This window comes from Prunus avium, chromosome 4 (genome assembly GCF_965620075.1).
Source record: "Prunus avium chromosome 4, drPruAviu1.hap1.1, whole genome shotgun sequence".
NCBI classification, from domain to species: Eukaryota; Viridiplantae; Streptophyta; class Magnoliopsida; order Rosales; family Rosaceae; genus Prunus; species Prunus avium.
In genome coordinates, this window is record NC_142287.1 from 25,366,689 (window position 1) to 25,385,194 (window position 18,506).

The 18,506-nt window shown below is 36.0% G+C and overlaps 1 protein-coding gene and 2 long non-coding RNA genes across 6 annotated transcripts; 2 read left to right on the plus strand and 1 right to left on the minus strand.

Annotated features, from left to right (window-relative positions):
• Positions 1 to 569: 569 nt before the first annotated feature.
• On the minus strand, positions 570 to 4,218 carry LOC110771777 (glutamate receptor 2.8-like). Its single transcript, XM_088252634.1, has 5 exons — positions 3,785 to 4,218; positions 2,257 to 3,497; positions 1,823 to 2,135; positions 1,332 to 1,723; positions 570 to 1,239 (listed from the first exon to the last, which is right to left on the minus strand). Exons 1-5 carry the CDS (start codon positions 4,050 to 4,052, stop codon positions 841 to 843), a joined length of 2,613 nt encoding a protein of 870 aa, XP_088108760.1. The 5' UTR covers positions 4,053 to 4,218; the 3' UTR covers positions 570 to 840.
• A 6,431-nt stretch (positions 4,219 to 10,649) lies between these two features.
• On the plus strand, positions 10,650 to 11,818 carry LOC148295099 (uncharacterized). Its single transcript, XR_015835454.1, has 4 exons — positions 10,650 to 10,981; positions 11,095 to 11,174; positions 11,302 to 11,388; positions 11,524 to 11,818. It is a non-coding gene; the product is annotated as an uncharacterized LOC148295099 (long non-coding RNA).
• A 711-nt stretch (positions 11,819 to 12,529) lies between these two features.
• Positions 12,530 to 16,298, plus strand: LOC110770939 (uncharacterized). Of its 4 annotated transcripts, XR_015835057.1 has the most exons (9): positions 12,530 to 12,774; positions 13,281 to 13,378; positions 13,587 to 13,657; positions 13,946 to 14,089; positions 14,346 to 14,450; positions 14,582 to 14,668; positions 14,838 to 15,014; positions 15,818 to 15,900; positions 16,097 to 16,298. It is a non-coding gene; the product is annotated as an uncharacterized LOC110770939 (long non-coding RNA). The 4 variants fall into 4 exon arrangements; XR_015835058.1 differs by lacking the exons at positions 15,818 to 15,900; positions 16,097 to 16,298 and adding an exon at positions 15,555 to 15,811 and having other exon boundaries at positions 12,533 to 12,774; XR_015835056.1 differs by lacking the exon at positions 16,097 to 16,298 and having other exon boundaries at positions 12,535 to 12,774; positions 15,818 to 16,010.
• Positions 16,299 to 18,506: the final 2,208 nt, after the last annotated feature.

The following is an 18,506-nucleotide window of genomic DNA, read 5'->3' on the forward strand; positions in this document are numbered from 1 at the left end:
ATTGCTAGATATTACACAATGAATTCAAAGTTTTGAATTTCGGAGGAGATGAAACTGAAGCAACTGCAAATAAAGTGATTGGGATATTGTAAGGGCCATTTATATAAAATATACAGCTTATTTATTACTACACCACTTCAATTGACAACAATTTCCTCAATTCATGAAGTGCTTTTGCAGCGGTTTACATGTCTCCGTAGTATGAAATTGATGGGATCTTCTCATTCAAATCTAATGTTTTTAGCTTTGATGTTCTAGTACTTGAGGCAGTGGCACAAGCCTAACCTTCTTGCACATGTAAGTGTTGGCACCAAATTTTTTTTACTTCATCCTAGTAGAATTTACTATGATGAAGTAAATTCAAATGATGAGGCCATGGTGAAGAAAATGATGAGAGTCCTCTCCTGGTGCTTGAGATTTGGACGCGAGCATAACTTTTAACAGTCTGTACAATGTTTCAGAATCAGACCTCTAAAGTAATAATTCTGCAACCAGTTTGAAGCATAGCACAACTGTGACCGGAATTGTAAAACAATAGAAGATACACAACTTATAGTCTTGACTGAAGATTCTTTCTTTTCGTGGAACTATGTTACAGTGTTTAAACTATGGTATTGAATGATGAGCCAGCGGTTCCAAATAACCCTCACTGGCAGGTAATGGTCCTAACCGATCGAACAGTTGGCCAATTCTATGCATTTGATACAATGGTTTAGTGTCCTCTTTACTGTGCTTCCCTTTGTACAACATGGTAAGACTTATACTCTATGTCATCTATTGTAATGTAAGTGGAAAAAATCTTTTTGGTTAGCTGCTTTTGTGTCCAATGTTCTTTAATGTTTAGACTTGAGCCTGCAAGGCACTGGCATTCGGAGGAATTGCAGGACTTTCTGCATTGATATTACTGTCTCTTCTGGAGAACCTCCTGTTTGGATTGCCCCATTTTTTCATTGCGGCTAACATTATCGTCCAGTTGGTTTTGCGTTCAGCCACTGATTTATGAATGAAAAAAGTGTAAATCACAAGAGCAGTTGTTGATGTCCCTCCCGTGAACACGAATAGTACCCAAAAGCTGTTGGGGCTTAGACTGGGATCACCACTGTCTTTTTGTGCATCCAAGTCCAAGCACTTCAGAGAGGCCAGCATGCTGTTCTCTAAATCTCGAAGCTTACCACTTTCGGTTACCTTTAGCATTGCTTCAGTTACCTCGGGAACCAATGGAGAGCCTCTTGGAAATACCTGTGATATAAAAGTTTATCACAATCTGTTACGTAAATAAAAGTTTCATCGAAGAGTAAGGAGATTAACTTCGTGAGAGGCTAGAGCATTACGAATCCAAATCCTCCAACTTTGAATGTTGGTCCAGCTTCCATGAAGACTTTGCAGTACTTTCGAAGGAAAATTTTGGCCAGAGGGGCTTCAAGAAAAGCAGCAGCAATTACTTCACTTTTGAGGGCTTCAGCATAATCTTCTATGGAGTCAAACTCCTTAATGTTGTGGATGCCCAAGACTTCCCTTAGATAGGCTTTCACAAAGGAACCCCTACAATAACCAACCATGGCATTGCTTTGCCGCAAAGCATCAACATCTGTTATGGTGGGTTCAAGCTGCTGGACAGTGAGCATGCTCGCGAGGTTAGCCGTATATGTCTGTGTGATGATTAGTGCCATAAATAGCCAGACAACCATTGTCATCCGTGACAAATTGCTATGCAGCTTACCTCCTTTGCTCAGTCAAATGGAGTAAATGATATTAGGTACATATATAATCTAATCCAATTTTCAAAGGAAAAAATTTGAAATTGAACTTTTATATTGATTACCATGTAAAGAGAAGAGAGTGGTGAAGGATAGCCAAATCAAGCTTCCTATTTGATTTAGCACAGAACCTTTGAGTTTGGGGCAGTGGTTTCGTTCTATCAACCATACAACAAAGCCATTGTAGACATTGATGGCTCCTATAAGTGCCCACATGGGTTTTGTGAAAGGCTTCATGAATAACCATGCTTTATTGCATGTTTTGGACATGACTGGAACTATCATTACCAATCCTGCTTCAGTATAGGGGTGTGTGAATTCTGCATGCTCATACCGCCGGGACACGATTGCTACATCACCAACTACAGCATCAAATTTCTGATCCAATGCATGGACAGTTCCAAGTCAAGCTAGATTAGTCTTAGTGCTTGAAATATAAATGTGCTGTTTGGAACTAATTACTCAAGTTAAGAGACTAGAAAGTAAGTAAATCTCTTACATGTAAATGGATTTGCTCCACTAAAGAATCATATGCGCCATTGAAAGGACATAACTCATACGGCAAATGGTAAGGCAGCTCCTCTAGGGTCGCTTTGAAGAGATCTATTGCAAGTCCAGTGAAAGATGACTTATTTCCCAATGGATCTTTTTCCACATTTACGTACTCTTTGAATGTTGATCCGTTTGGCACGCCAATTCTCAGCACGGTTGCTTGTATTGGTACAGTCCACCCTTTTGGAGTATGCCAAGGATCTCCTGGCCAAACCACTGACCCCAAATCTTTCATAGAAGGGTAGTTACTAGCACCTTCGCCAATAGTCTTCGAGAATCTTATTCCATCTGACCAGTATCCTAGTTCTCTGTAACTCCTTCCCACCACATTGATGATTTGAAATACATGTTGTGGAGCTAAGTTTTGGTCAGTGAAATTGATTCTTCCACTTAAGCCATGAAAATCACTTCTCGAAAGTTTTGCTAACAGTTTCCTTCCTTTGCTGCCGTCTGTCGAAGCTAGAGCCACTGCCCTTGCAGCATCGTAAGCCTGAGCAGCAAAGATGCCAGGCTCATTGTTACCCTCTTCAGGATGTTCTGATCTAAACCTTCTACAAAACTTATGATAAAAATCCTGAAATTGGTTGCCACTTTCGGGGAAGTAGCTCTTGACTCCGATGATCCCTTGCATTGAGGAGATGCTGGAGGCATTAAAGGAGTTGACAAGGCTTGTTATAGGATCAGTGGTGATCCATACATAATCCTTTTCCATCATCTTCATTTCTTTTGCCTTTTCAAAAAGTTGTGCCGCCAATGGCACAGACAAATGCACAACAAAGACTCTACATTGGTCTTTTTGAAGCTTCTCAAGCTCTTCGATTAATGAAGAAGAAGCAAAAGGTTGGAGAGCTACAAGATGGCTAATTTCTGCACCAACTTGTCTCAAGGCATAAGAGAGATGAGGTAAAACTTCATTGGCCAAAGAATCTCTGTCTTGATAAATTACAGTGACTCGATGCCATTCCCAAGACTGAACTATATCAGCTATTGCTTCCATTTGTTTCAACCGGTCACGAGAAGCTTGAACTAGAAAAGGCCACAGCTCAGTTGCCCACTTTGGAGTACCCTCAGCAAAAGAGACAATTGGGGTATGAGTCTCACTGCCAACCTTAACTACTAATGATGTCTCTTCCCATGTATGTGGTCCTAGAATGGCTTGCACTTGCTGCCCATCTATAAGATCTCTAGCTGCAGATTTGATAAGTGCAATGGCATTGGAAATGTAAGCTGCTTTTCATTATAAATATTGCCTTGGAGAAAAGTACTTACAGAAACTATAGCAGTCAACTATTTACCTTATTATGAATTTTTCAAGCCAAAAATTTAAGACCAAATAAGAGGGAAAAATAAAATGCAGACATGAAAAAATGGACTGAATTCATAATTACCAGATAGTTACTGATAAAAATATATAAAACTTATGCTTAAACCATAGACATATATAGCTTAATTAATTAGGAAGGGAAAAAGCCTACCTGCAAGAGCTGCCTGCAAGGGGTCCTCCCTCTGAGAGTTTCTTATGCGCAGAGCCAAACTCTGATTTCCAGCGGCATTAAAATCCTCAACTGCCATTTCTATTGCCACTCTCTCTTCTTTGCCAATTCTTGAACTGTTATCTATAATTGCACCTATTATGCCCCTTCTGGGTTCATTCTCTTGTTTATTGGCTCTTCCAAATGCCATTCCTTCCCCCAACACTAAAACTGTGATCAAGAAATAAAAAAGAGGAGCAAACCCAGACATTTTTTGGAGGACCTTTCCTATTGAGAGGGGTGATAATATACTAAACTCACACACACAACACAGATGCTAGGACTCGAACACAGATATTTTTTAAGAATGTCTGCAAGTATCTCTCTTCCTATTTATATGCACAAGAATTCTGTCATATTATTTTACTCGGTCAACAGACATTATTCCTTCCTTCCTCTTCTTTGGTCGTAGGTCAACATTAGGAATTAATCAATATACTTTGGTCATTTTCTCCTCTTTTGCTTCATAATCAATATATATATATACTTTGGTCTAAACCCTATATATATATATATATATATATTTGTGTTCTAACTTCAAAAGGTCTAGTTTCCATGTATGGCAAACCAGAAAAGAAAAATACAAGTGAACCAAACAAATTGATACTTGTGGCCCTTTAAATTCAATAATATTCTGGAACATAACGTCAGGGTTTTATTATAAATTGATGAAAATGAAATTACATTTGAGTAGTGTTTAACTTCTGTTGACTTGCTTATATACTAGCACCAGAAGATTGGAATTGGTAATGTGAGAAGTACCCCTTTAATTTCATGGTTATGTCTTAGTAGTTTCCCTTCATACCAGTCCAAAAGACTAAAAAAAAAAGTGTCTTACTTTGAATTGTTCACTTGGGATCCCTTCAAGCATAAAGTATAGAGATATTCTAACTCTTGGATTTGCAAACCTCAACTAATAATCTATTTATCTAATTTGTTACTTTTTACTTTTACTGAAATTCATATTTGTTCTATGCATGTAATGTTTATTTATTTGTTCAGAACCACTAGTTTGAATTAATTTATGCATGCCAATTTGTTGGTACCCCTGTCTCGTAGTGTATACGTACATACGTCATACTCTGCCCTATTTTGGAATTATATAATTTTGAATCTTAGAATATGGAAAATCATGGCATATGGACTGAGTCAGTTCTACAATTACAGAATCTTAGAATTGAATCACGACCTCTGATTCTAGATATATTTTGTTCTCAAAGAATAGAAACTTCGTTTATATTTTTCTTTGTTATTTTATTTAATAATTTTGACTTATTTAAGCTGATAATTTGTTTGATAAAATTAGAGGAGTGTAAGACCCACAAGTTTGGAGAGGAAGAAGTATATCTTTGAACTTGGACTCCAGTACTTACTTTGAAATTAATCATACACTGCATGCATGCATGCATGTAGGCTTTAAAATGAATATATCTACCATTAACAACAACAAAAAACAAGAGAAATTGCGCAAAACACTACCCAACTTATAATTATTTATTAAATAAAACAGTATAAATACTAGATGGTATATATCTACCATTAGAACAAAGTTACTTGCGACGTCATCAATTTAACAGTATATTAGACAATGAAATTGACAGAATATGTAAATTGATGATCAAATGTTAAAACCTATAGGGTATAAAATATCGTTGGCCCTAATTTTTTTTTTTTTTTCTTTCAGGTTCTTGGATTTTCTCCATCCAGATCCAGTGAGTATATGTTGGATCCCGTAAATATAAAGTTAAATTGTTTGAAAATCTGGTCTTGCTGGTTGAATTTTGGACTTTTCTTGATTTCTTTTTTGGGAAATTGGGCAAAATACTATCCCTTTGCAAACTTTGGCGGCCAAATACTACCAACCTTATAATCATTTATCAAATACTATGTATAAATACTGTCTTATCGCCTACTTAACACTTTTTCTCACTTTTTCTTTTCCCTCTCAGCTCTCTCTCTCTCTCTCTCTCTCTCTCTCTCTCTCTTTCTCTTTCAGCTCTCAAAGTTTCTTTTCTCTGTTGTTTCTTGCAAATCAAACTCAAGCACTCAGTCAATAGCAATAGGTTTGTTTACCCTTTCTTGGAATGAATTTGTTTAACTGATGATTGTTTCATGCCTCTTAATTGATGATTCTCTATGTCTGTTTTTGGGTCTTTTGATTTCCACCTAAAATCCCATTTCAATCCCTTCATGTGTTTAATTAATTGCTTACCCAACCAGTCATTTTCACAGAGCGGCAAAATTCAACATCGCTGCAGTTGGCTTCTGGTGCTCTTCGACATTCACGGTTCCTGCTTGATCACTTCGTTCTGCCAAACCACAACACGTTTTAACTTCGTTTTATTTTCTCTTCATTTAGTACACGGTAAAAAGCCCAAAACAAAAAAATCTACTGGTGCTCCTGATAAATAAATGTGCCCAAAACTGAGGTTTTCAATTCTTCTGCTCAACCGAAGCACCAAACTTGTCCTAATCAATTTTCTTGCTCTGTGTTATATTGATGTGTTACTGTAATTTAATAGGAATAATTGTTCTTCTGAATCGCGAAACCCACCTCGTAGCTCAACTCCATCATGGACATCCAGCTGCGACCTTAAAAGCCAAGCCACCAGGTTCTGCAGAAAATACCCAAGAAGAGCTCTTCCGCTTCTTATAGTCCCAGCATCAGAACAAAATCACAAAAGAAAGGCCCAAAATAAAGAGAGAGAGAGAGAGAGAGAGAGAGAGAGAGAGAGAGGAGAGAAAAGAGCAAAAAGATAGCTGAGAGCAAAAAGAGAGCTGAGAGAGAAAAGTGTTAAGTAGGTAATAAGACAATATTTATAAATATTGTTATATTTGGCCAATAAATTTTTAAAGGATAGTATTTTGCCCAATTTCCCAAAAAAGAAATCAAGAAAAGACCAAAATTCAACTAGTAAGACTAGATTTTCAAACAATTTAACTTTATATTTACGGGACACAACATATACTCACTCACTAGATCTGGATGGAGAAAATCCAAGAACATGAAAGACAAAAGAAATAATAATTAGGGCTAACGACATTTTAGACCCCGTAGGTTTTAACATTTGATCAATTTACAGAATGTGTAAATTGATCAAATGTTAAAACGTTAGGGTGCAAATTGATAAAATTCAAACCTCTTGGCGCATTTCGATAATGCCCCTAGGATAGAAGTACAATGCAAGTGCCTACGAAATTTGCGGAAGAGAGAGTCTAGCATGAAATAAAAGAGCTTGTCGAGTTAGCCAAGGTGCTTGCCTGAGGACCAAACTAGGGGTTTTCAGATTTTGATTGATTACCCCCTTTAGAAGGCTGTAGGCAAGTCATCCTTGGCTACCAAACTAAGCTCCTTTTTTCATGTTTGACATCTCTTCCTTTTGAATATTGTGATTAATATTCTACAAATGGGATGCCAATACAATGTTTTGAGCTCTCTATTTATAGCTAATGAGAAATTCTTATTCGTTCATATTCAGCTCCCCTCTCATCAATTTGCCTCGTCCATTAGCATTTTTTCTACTCACTTTTTACCATCAAATCTTGGTGCATCGTTTGGCTGGTCGTAATGGAATATATATTATGAAGGCTGCAATGCTACCACTATGTCCACTGCTTTTCATCAAACATTCCTTGTGCTTTGAGGATCGACTTAATTTGCGGGGACTTATAGCTTCAGTAATAGAGCACTTATTCTCTTATATCTGGAGCACGAATTTAATTCTTGTTTTCCTAAATCCTAAAATGATCTCTAAATATGTCTCTGCAAACAAGCATATAGCTAATCAACATTTGGGATGATAATTTGATTACTGTCACTGAGTGTAGCTAGGGCACCCAAATAATTAGCTGATTAAGTCTAAGTAATTAACTTGGGATGGTAAAGCACAAAATCTATGCAAACCTGATTTCTATCTTTCACTTTATATATGGGAACTTGATTCCAACATCATGCATATCAATTCATTTGAGATGCCCCATGCCACCTTCAAAAGAAAGTCAAGGCGATTTCCACTAAAAAGAGAAAGGTTTTGCCCTTATTGACTTTGTGTTTGAGGCTCACATCAGGCAAACATATGATTAAAAGGGGTTTGTTTTCTCAAAATTCCTTTTCTTTTTTTGCTCTGAAACCACGAGGTGGTCCTAGATGGGCCCCAACTATGGGTGGCACCTTTAAGCCTTAACCACAACCCAGACTAATCCCCGCTCACACCGGGTCGGTCCATAAGGGGTAAAGTGCTGACCAAAGTGGTGACTCCATACGAGAGCAGGGATCGAACCCCTGACCTCTCTTAAGGAATGAGAGTGCCGAACCACTCAAACCAACCACCTTGGTTAATTCCTTTTCTTTTTCAATTGGATGCTCACATACCTTTATTGATTTGGGCTTTCCCAGTTCTCTTGCAGCCATGCTTTAAAATATTGCATCAATTCTTGTTTGATATATTTATTTAAAAACTCATTTTAGCGTGACATATTGTACAAAAATCCTTATAGAGCCTATTTGGAGAGAAAAACTCAAAACTAGCCACTTGTCATGGTCTAATTGGCTAAAATTTTATAAGAACCAATTAGAAAATGACAAGTTGCTAGTTTTGGCTTTTTCCCTCCAAATAGATTCTATAAAAAAAAAAATTGTATAATATGTCATGTTAGAATATGCCTATTTGTGGAAAGCCGTTGGTAATGAAGTATGTATGTACAATAATATTCGTATGTTGGGGTTTTGAGCATTTGCTTTAAACGTCCTTTTAGTTGACTTCTTCTTTTTCACTCACGAATTTAAGAAATCTCTTTTAACTGGCCCTTTAGCAGCTAGAGAGTTCATAATGTTGAGTAAAAAATCTGTATTTATTTTGCTTTTGCATTAACTTGTCGCAGTTGTAGTTGAAGTGAAGAAATGTCTTCTACTGTATACTTAACAAGTTATGTTGCAAATTATGAACCTGAATGGTACATTCAAACACAATTTTACTTCACAAATTATTCATATTTGCATTATGAAAATGTAATATGTCAAATTGGCTAAAAAAAATTTGTGGTATAAGATATTTTGATTGTACATTATGAAAATGTAATGCGGACTCACTGTATTGACCAACTGGCATAACTCACATATGTTGAATCGCATTTCAAATCACTCCATTCAAATAAGTTCTGATTAATAGTATTGTGTTTTGGGGAGCTTCTATAAGGAAGAGTGTAAGAAGCTCCTCACTCTAAGCATTTCCGTTGTGTGTTGTGGTGCAGAATTGTTCTGAATAGTAAGCCCATAAGTTAAGAAACAATTACTCTGCGCCCAGGTAACGCAACCCAATCTTCATTTATAGCCATGCGGCTATACGTTTCTTTATAAAAAAATACATGTATAGCCGCACGGCTTTACAAGGGTCTTTTTTTAATTTTTTTAAAATAGTATCGCCAGACGGTTGTACTCCTTCAAAATCTAATATACTTAAAGCGTATAGCCGCGCGGCTCTATTACGATTTTTTATTATAAAAAAGTGAATACCCCTCCGGCTATACTCTTTTTGACACCTCTCTGGCAGGGCTGTTTTTTTTTTAACAAATAGTATTGCCTAGCGGCTATACTCGGCATCTTTTTTATAATAAAAAAAGCAAATAGCCATGTGGCTTTACGAGGGTCGTTCTTTAATTATTATTTTTTATAAATAGTATAACTGCACAGCAATACTCTTGTAAAATATAATATACTTAAAGAGTATAGCCGCGCGGCTATATTGTTTTTACACGTGGGCACTAGTGCTAGTCGGATCTCCTTTTTTAAGAAAATAGTATAGCCACGCAACGTTACTGGGGTCCTTTTATTTTTTATTTTTTTTATAAATAGTATAGACGAGAGGCTATACTCTTTACATAGATACTATGATCTTTTTCTTTATATTGTTTTTCTCCAATTTTTGTTTATCGATAGTTTAGAGCATTATCCATTACTATTAGGCCATTACCCGAGTCTTTATTGTCCCCTTTGAAGTCTTTACTTTTCCAAAGTTATTATCCGTATAAAGAATTTAGCATTTTCATGTTTAATACTTGTATTGTATATATACGTATGTATTTTTCATGTTTAATACACTTGGTTTTTTACAAAATTTTCAATAATACACACAAAATGCACGTGTGGGTCTATATGTGTAGCTATGCTGATCTATGTGGAGGTTGACTATCCTCGTGTTGGCCATGGTCGTTCGTTATCAGTCCTCGTGGCGGTGGTGGCGGCACTGTGTGCTCGGTCTTAATTTTTGTGTCACTTTTGTATCAAGACACTTTAATGCCCCTGTTTTTGTTTAGTTTTCATTTTCGTTAGGGGTTCTTATCCTTTAGCTAGTCCGGAGCTTGGTTCTAGTGGATTCTCCCCCTTTTGTATTTGTTTCTCTTGCTGTTCTAGTTGTGTATTTATTGCTCTTTTAGGTTTATTAATGCACTGATTTCGACCCAAAAAAATCTATAAAGATTAACCACTAATATATGTATGGTTGTAAATTATGAAAGCCACTGCCGGCTGGCCTCAAAGAACTTCCACGCAGCCACAAAGGTCATAATGAAGATGACACTCATGTTGGGACCCAACCCAAGTGACTGGAATTATCTTTATTTGTATTTTACTTTATTTTTGTGCCAATAGAAAGTATTAAATTGAGTAATAATGAATGAAAATTCTGATCAAAATTTGAAATAAACAAGAAATTAATTAGCTTTACATTTATACAATATTATGCATTAGACACAGAATTCATATCTCTCTTAGACCTGGCAAAATCCCACACGACACGATAACACGACACGAATTCGCACGAAAAATTCAGTATTCGGGTTGGAGTTATCGTGTCGTGTTGCTATCGTGTTGACCCGTTAACCACCCGTTAAGCTAACGGGTCGTTTCGGTGTCCATTCGCGAATACACGAACCAACCCGTTAAGCGGGGGTAATTTTGTAATTTTCTATTCTAAAAAAAAAATACCTTAACTTAACCCTAGCATCTCTTCATTTTGCCGCAGCTTTCTTTTCTTTCTCTGCAGTTTTCTTTCTCTCTCTCAAGTCCTCATCTTCTCCTTCTTCTTGCGATCTCTCCTCTCTCTGTCTTTGAAGATCTTCTCTGCTGCCAAATCCTCTCTTAAGGTAAATTTATTTGATTTTCAGTTTGGAAATTATATATTTATGTGGACTTTGGAAATTATATATTGATGTACTGGGAGTCTGGGACTTGGGATTTGCTGTTTGGATGACAACAGAAGAAGACAATACCAACAACGTACACAACAACAACAACAAACAGATTCAACAAAAGCAACAAAACAAGAAAACTTCTCAGGCATGGCTTGTTGTAGCTGGTCTAAGATTTCCCCAATCATTCCCATTCTTGTTTGCTTCCTTCTTGTTGCTTCTTCAATCTGTTTTTGACTTAAAATGTGTTGTGTTCTTGTTTGCTGTTGCTGCAGAGTCCAGATGGGGATCTCATAGATTGTGTTCTATCTCATCGTCAACCAGCTTTTGATCATCCTCTATTAAAAGGGAAGAAGCCATTGGTATTAACTTAACCTCTTCTATGAGCTCATTCATATTTTTCATGGGGTTCTTAGAAATTGTAATTCTAAGCAGAGCAAGTAAAGGAGAAGTCTTTAGAAGTTTACAACTTTTTCTCTTTGAACTTGAATTTTCAGGATCCACCTGAGAGACCCAAAGGCCAAAACCCTCCTCCTGGTATGGTCACTGAGAATTTTCAGCGATGGACCATGTCTGGTACTCTCTGCCCAGAAGGAACAATTCCAATTAGAAGAACAAGAGAGCAAGATATGATGAGAGCTAGCTCTGTTAAAAGATTTGGAAGAAAATTGAGAAGGCATGTCAGAAGAGATTAAGAAGAAAATTGAAAGATTTGTTGGAATGATTTTGATTTTTTGGGCATGTAAAAATATAGGTTTTTTAAATTTTTATTAAAAAATTTTATTTTCTTAACGGGTGAAACGGGTCGTGTCGTGTGATTCGCGAATTAGAGCGGGTCGTGTTCGTGTTTGATATTTCTCACCCGTTTTCTTATCGTGCCGTGTCGTGTCAACCCGTTAAAAAAAACGGGTTGACACGAAAACGACACGAATACTGATAACACGACACGAATGCCAGGTCTCTCTAACCTTGGAGGCTTAGAGCATCCAACCCTCAAGTTTTTTTGTTTTGTTTTTTTAGGAACCAAACATATATATATATATATATATATATATATATATATATATATATATATATATTTTTATGTAGTCCCTTTCTATTGAGGGATTCTTCAAATAATTTTATTTGAGGAACACCCTTTAAGGTCTCCTACAAATATTTTTTCAATGATCCAAATCATCTATTTTTTAAGTCTACATTCATAGATCATCTTGTAAAAAATTAGACAAATCAGAAAACGTTTCGATATCCAATTGTCCTACAAAATCAATAAACAATGTGCTTCAAGAAAGTACTAAAATTTCAATAATTCGGTTGAGTGGTCAAATGATATCGGATTCAAGTGATTTTTTGCAGTGACGAATCCCTAAACCATATATATTAGAAAATTTAGAAGAAAAAAAAATGAACAAATCCATGTGCATCAAACATGACGGCCAGCAAGGTCATGAGACTAGACAGACCCAAAAAGAAAAGGGAAATAGCCCTATATACCACCCATTTTATAATCTTAACTAAAAATACCACCCCTCCCCAAAAATTTTAAAACTACCACCTATAAATATATTTTTATTGTAAATTGATTGCACCCATATCACTTTTTCAGAAATTGGTTCTCTCTCACTCTCTTGGTTGTCTCTGTCTTCAGCCCGTCTCTCTCTGTCGTGCAACTCTCTCTCTCTCTCTCCGACGCAGTCATCTTCCTCCCTCAACCATCCAAGCTTAACTCCACAATTCACATCCACGAGGTACTGTTCACGTTCCTTTTCTTAGAAATGTAGGGTTTTTGTGAATTTGGTTTATGGTGTATGGATTTGTATGAAATTGGTTTAGGGGTTTCTTCCAAATTGGTTTAGGGTTTTTGGGTTTAGAGGTTGCTCTGAAATTGGTTTAGGGTTTATGGGTTTGTATGAAATTGGTTTATAGGTTTTTCTAGAGTGTAGGGTTTGGAATTGATGAGATATCTGATATGGGCTTTAGATTTCCCTAATTTGTTTTTCTTTATTTGTGATTGTGATTTTAGGTAAGGATTGGGTGATGGGTTTTTATTTTGGGTCATCTGATATGGTTTTGAGATTGGTTTCATATCTCTGATTTTGGTTAGTGTTAAAGTAAATAAATGGGAATTTCATTCCTGCTAGTTAAGGATTGGGTGATGGGTTTTTGTTTTGGGTCATCTCATATGATTTTGAGATTGGTTTCATATCTATGATTTTGGTTAGTGTTAAAGTAAATAAATGGGTCTTTGTTGCAGAGGTAGATTTGTTTTGTGCCCAGAAGATTGTGACTTTTTTGAAAGTTCGTAAATGGAAAAGGCAGCTGCCCCTGCAGCTTGGAACCCTCAATTCGGAGGTATTATGCCCTGAAATTTTTACAAAAGAAGAATTGGAATTACCTTATAGAAGGCAAAACAAAAATATATAAGAGGAAAAAAGGAGAAAATTTATCTAATTTCCCTTCTTTTAGTTGTAGTTTTTTTTTTCTCGGTCATTTTGTTTTTTTTTTGGGGGTTCAGGATGCAGGGTCGATCTAATTGGTTTACATTGATGTCTCGTTGCAGGGTTTATTGACTGCATGCTTCCTTGTTCTGGAAGACTTCCTCAGTTCCGTTGAGCCAACAAACCTTATGAGGTTGAATGTGAAGTGTTACCTTGCATCTGCATGTTTCATCTTTTAACTTTCTTTTCATGTTTCACGCTGATGCTTGTAGTTATTTCTAGTTTTGCATACAGATTAGCAAATAGGTTATGCATTTACTGTTTAGTCATCTAATGATTTGATATGTAATATTTAGGCATGTGGGAATTTATAGAGGTACCGATTATGCATACATATGGGTTTTGCGCTTGTATTAGGAAGTTAGATTCTTGTGGTTCCTCTTCAATGGCATGAATTTAAATTGTTGTGCTTCATGATTAGGGTCTGAAGAACAACCATGTAGTAAGAAAGTTGGAGAAGCGTCAACAGATTTGCACCCTTGACCAACATATTGAAGAGTAATTTGGTGGTGGTCGTCTATTGGCTTGTATCTCATCACGACCTGGACAGTGGCTGCGCTGATGGGTATGTGACTTTATTTGCCTATGTCTGTTTCTAGTCAGCAGATATGTCATAGGCATATTAGTGTAGTTACCGTATTGCAAGGGCTGAAATCGGGATGATAACAGCTTCTTTTTATTGTTGTTTTAAAGTGAGGTATGTATGGGTCTTATGAAATTTTTACATAAATATATTGGAGGGCAAATAATTTTATTTTAGTTTTTTTATTCCCAAATGATACCCAAAACATGTAAACTTCACACTATGTTAATTTCTGCAGGATGGGAAAATATTGGACAATGAGTTGGAGGTTGTTAAGGGAATGAAGCTAGACAGGGGGTACATATCCCCTTATTTCATCACCAACCAGAACAATCAGAAATGTGTAAGTTTTGGTTTGATTCAGCGATAACTTTGTCTTGAAACTGTTAGAGGGCTGCTTGCTAAAGTTAGTAGCACCTCAAGTCCCTTTTTGCTTGATGCTGATTATCTTCAAACTTGTGTATGTGCTTATAGGAATTGGAAAATCCTCTAATCATAATCCATGAGAAGAAAATCTCAATTATTTATGTTGTGGTTAAAGTATTGGAGTTGGTTTTGCAGGTTAGCATTTCTCTGGTTAGGTTCACTAGTTTCTTCTTTTTTATTATGAATTGGTTGACAAACTTTTGCTCCTTTTCAGAAGCAAAGGTCTTTGCATTTTGTTATATTTCAGAACCAAAGCTATAAAAGAAAATGGTTTTCCTCTTTGTTAATTGAGAATCATCTGCAGTTATGATTTCAGATCTGTAGATAACTTCTTGTTGCTGATATTGCTACACGGGAGGAGAATAGAACAGCTTGAAAAATGTGCAAGAAGAGAGAGCTAACTCATACACCGAAGAACAAATTGGTGAAGTTAAGATCAAACTAGTAGAATTTGTGAGCTCTCCATGATTTATAATTATAGGTAGGAAGTATGTATGTAATAGAGCAAAGATTGGTTGACTATGTAATAACAATTGAATTTTCAAGTTTTATGAAAGAAATAATTTTTGTGCATATATATTCGTTAATAAAGCATTATAATTGGTTTTCTAGTTAAAATCGTTGTATAGAATCACAGGAAACAAAAACCTAAATGTAACAGCTTGGGAATGTATTAGACGACAGCTTTAAAGATAATAAAATGTAGTCTGAATTGTTAGGGTTCGGTGGCGATTTATTTTGCATGTCTAAATTGTAGTCTGTAATGGATGTGTGTGTATTGCATGTAGATTGACTTAATATTGCTGTCCTATTGCATGCGTATTGTACTAATATTGCCTTTGTATTGCGTACATATTGTATGCATATTGTCACCCTATTGCATGTATATTGTGATGTTATTGCTATTGTAGTGCCGTTATATTGCCCTAATATTGCCTCTCTAGTGTATGTATATTGGCCTAATATTGCTATTATATTGTATGTATATTGACTACGGCTCATCAATGGGTTTACGGTTTAGGCCCTACTTCATTAAAAAAGAAGACAATGACGAGAAAGAAACAACGTGCCTTTCAAAAACAGGCGGTCATGTGCAAATGTTCTGTCTTGACTCCCAAGAATGGCCGACTGTAAAACAAGGAGCTGACATTTTTATCTTCTTTATAAACTGAAGTCTATGTTGTGCAAATGGTCTATGAATTGTTGCATGCAATGGGTGCATATGGATGCTTGCACTATGGATTGCCATTTTCTTTTACTGATAATGTATTTTTGACGTCTCAGGTGGACTTGGGAACAGATGGCAGGCACTGCTTCTGCAAAGAGAGTGAATTACTGGCCGTAGTTGAATAAAGTTTCAGCTACGGGTAGGTACATTGTTTTACAGGATTATTTTGTGAAACTTTTCATTGTCAAGATGGTTTTCCATGCAGTGTCTCCAACTCCCAAAACTATATATTAAGTTCAAATTTGTTAAGTACATGCTATTTCTGCATATGCATTGATTGCATGGGTTTTTGTATTATTTAATCTCCAATGTTGACACTTTAGAAATATTGGTAGGAAATTGGAAGGAGTGGGGAGAGGAAGGCATGATTTTACAGGAGGTCTTCCATCTGGATTTTTAAAAACCTTCTGAGAGAAAAGGTCTTGATCGTTGGATCAAATCCACAGTTGGGATTAGCTTAAAAAGTTATAGTAAAACTTAAACCAAAAACTGAAGCAGATTTGTTTGCTGTTTAGTTGGTTCAATCTGATATAGAAAGCATCCGAAATGGAATTGGGAATCCGATTAGAGGTTTTAAAGATGTTTAACTCATTTTCTGGTTGAATTTGTTTTAATCTGTACCATACGTACAATTTCTCCACAGCATTTTGAATGGATCAAACATCATATGAATCCGTCCAAAAGAAAAACAAATAGAAACACAACTAATATAACAAAGCATTCTTTAGCGATCCCAATATCGGGGTATCAAAATGTATAAAAAATAGGCCACTACAAAAGAGCTTATAAAAAATCTTTAAATGAAAATGAACAAGAAATGGTGAAAAAGGTACGAGGAATATCGCTTGTCTTAAAAAAATAAAGATACGAGGAATATTGCTCTCAACTCCACACAATTGATCTTGGTTACAATTCGCTGGTAGGGAGAATTCCTGACGAGCTTGGCACCTTGTCAAAGCTATTAAAAATAGCAGTTGACAACAACAACCTGACCAGGAATGTTCCTTACTCTTTCAGCAACTTATCATCTCTTGGCTTTCAGCAACTTTTAATAATTTGAATGGAAGCATTCTAGATATCTTTGGCCAAAAGACCAATCTTAGCTATCTTGCTTTGGATGGAAATAGCTTGTCAGGTATGATCCATCCCTCCATCTTCCTTTTCCCTTCGCGGGATAGTATTGTTATGGTTCGATGGCGATTTATTTTGCATGTGTAAAATGTAGTCTGTAATGGATGTGTGTTTATTGTATGTAGATTCACTTAATATTGCTGTTCTATTGTATGTCTATTGTCTTAATATTGCCATTGTATTGTATAGATAGTGTATGCATATTGACACCCTATTGGATGTATATTGTAATACTATTGCTATCGTATTGTGGTTATATTGCTCTAATATTGCCTCTATAGTGTACGTATATTGGCCTAATATTTCTATTATATCGTATGTCAATGGTCATTTGGTCTAATAACAGAGTCTCCACTTCGTTGAAAGTAATCCTGAATTCAAATGTCATGGACACGACAATTGTTATCCATCCTTATATTAGCATGAATTGATGTTGACCTTTCAAATGATAGTTGGAGTTGCACATCGATTCATATTCAAAAGGAAAGTAATTCTCTCCCTCAATGAATCTTCATTCAAAAGAAGGCAGCTATCAAATATTGGGTACAAAAATGCAAGATCCACGGTAAATTAATTGGGCACAAACCACATATTACAAAACCAGGATGATTTTTGGCATGCTTGAAAAGAGAAGGGCCAAATACAACAGAAAAGAAAATCCATTCAAGCTTTCTCACTAAACATGGCTCAAGCACTTGACCATGGTTTCAATCCAAACCTACCCAACAAGGGCATACCGCGTGTCCATAGTAACAGAAGAGTGGCATTTACAAAGCATGAACTGCAATATGTTTCTTTTTCTCCTAAACAAAATTGTTACTAAAACGGAACATGGTCTCCCTAACATAGAGCAATACAAGCAAAGATAGTCAATTGTCATACACACAAAATTAGTCCTCATCCATCCCTGCAGGCTGATCTCTCTTACTAGGGCCACCTGCTGGTTTTCCCATTATAATCTGCAAGATAGTCAAAGCACTGTCAACAACCTTTTTTTAATGAAGGTATTAAACATTAAATAGGCTGCAATCAGATAGATTCATCATTTCTCACACATTTTTAGCTAGCTAGAAAACCCCCAGCATATAGATTTTCTATTTACTATCAAGCCTTCTGCACTGAAGCCATATTCATTATAAAAGTTCAACATTTCACAAACGTAACTTTCAATTTTATTTTATTTTTCCAAGTTAAAAACTAACATTTGCGACTGTTCTTTTGAGTTATAAAGGAGTTTGTGTTCTGAGTACACACGTGCATACATGCATCTGTGCCAAGTTAGGGGAACTTTAAAAAAAAGAAAAAAAAAACTTCACAAAAAGTATAAAAGTATAAAATTAAATAAATAAATAAAAAGAATAGTCAACTAATTCATAAAGCCTCGATTTTTTTTATAAAAAAAACTGTATGTATAGCATTTTTTCTGCTTTGGCCTCAAAGATGCAATCAGGGATTCAAAGATGTAGTTCATACCAAATTTGGGTACTTCAAAATTAGGAAAACCATTGACAAATACGTAGTTACTAGTTACCTGATCTACCCGTAGAACAGTGCAGGTAGCATCTGCAGCATACTTGAGAGCAAAGAACTTGCAACACACAGCCCAAGAAAGAA

What these genes read in the sequence shown, in the direction of transcription:
- LOC110771777 (XM_088252634.1), bottom strand. Translation starts at nt 4,052, where the DNA reads ATGTCTGGGTTTGCTCCTCTTTTTTATTTCTTGATCACAGTTTTAGTG. An exon ending in CACTCTCTTCTCTTTACATG is followed by an intron (nt 1,724 to 1,822) that starts GTAATCAATATA and finishes GACTGAGCAAAG; the next exon opens with GAGGTAAGCTGCATAGCAAT. An exon ending in AAGTTGGAGGATTTGGATTC is followed by an intron (nt 1,240 to 1,331) that starts GTAATGCTCTAG and finishes TTTATATCACAG; the next exon opens with GTATTTCCAAGAGGCTCTCC.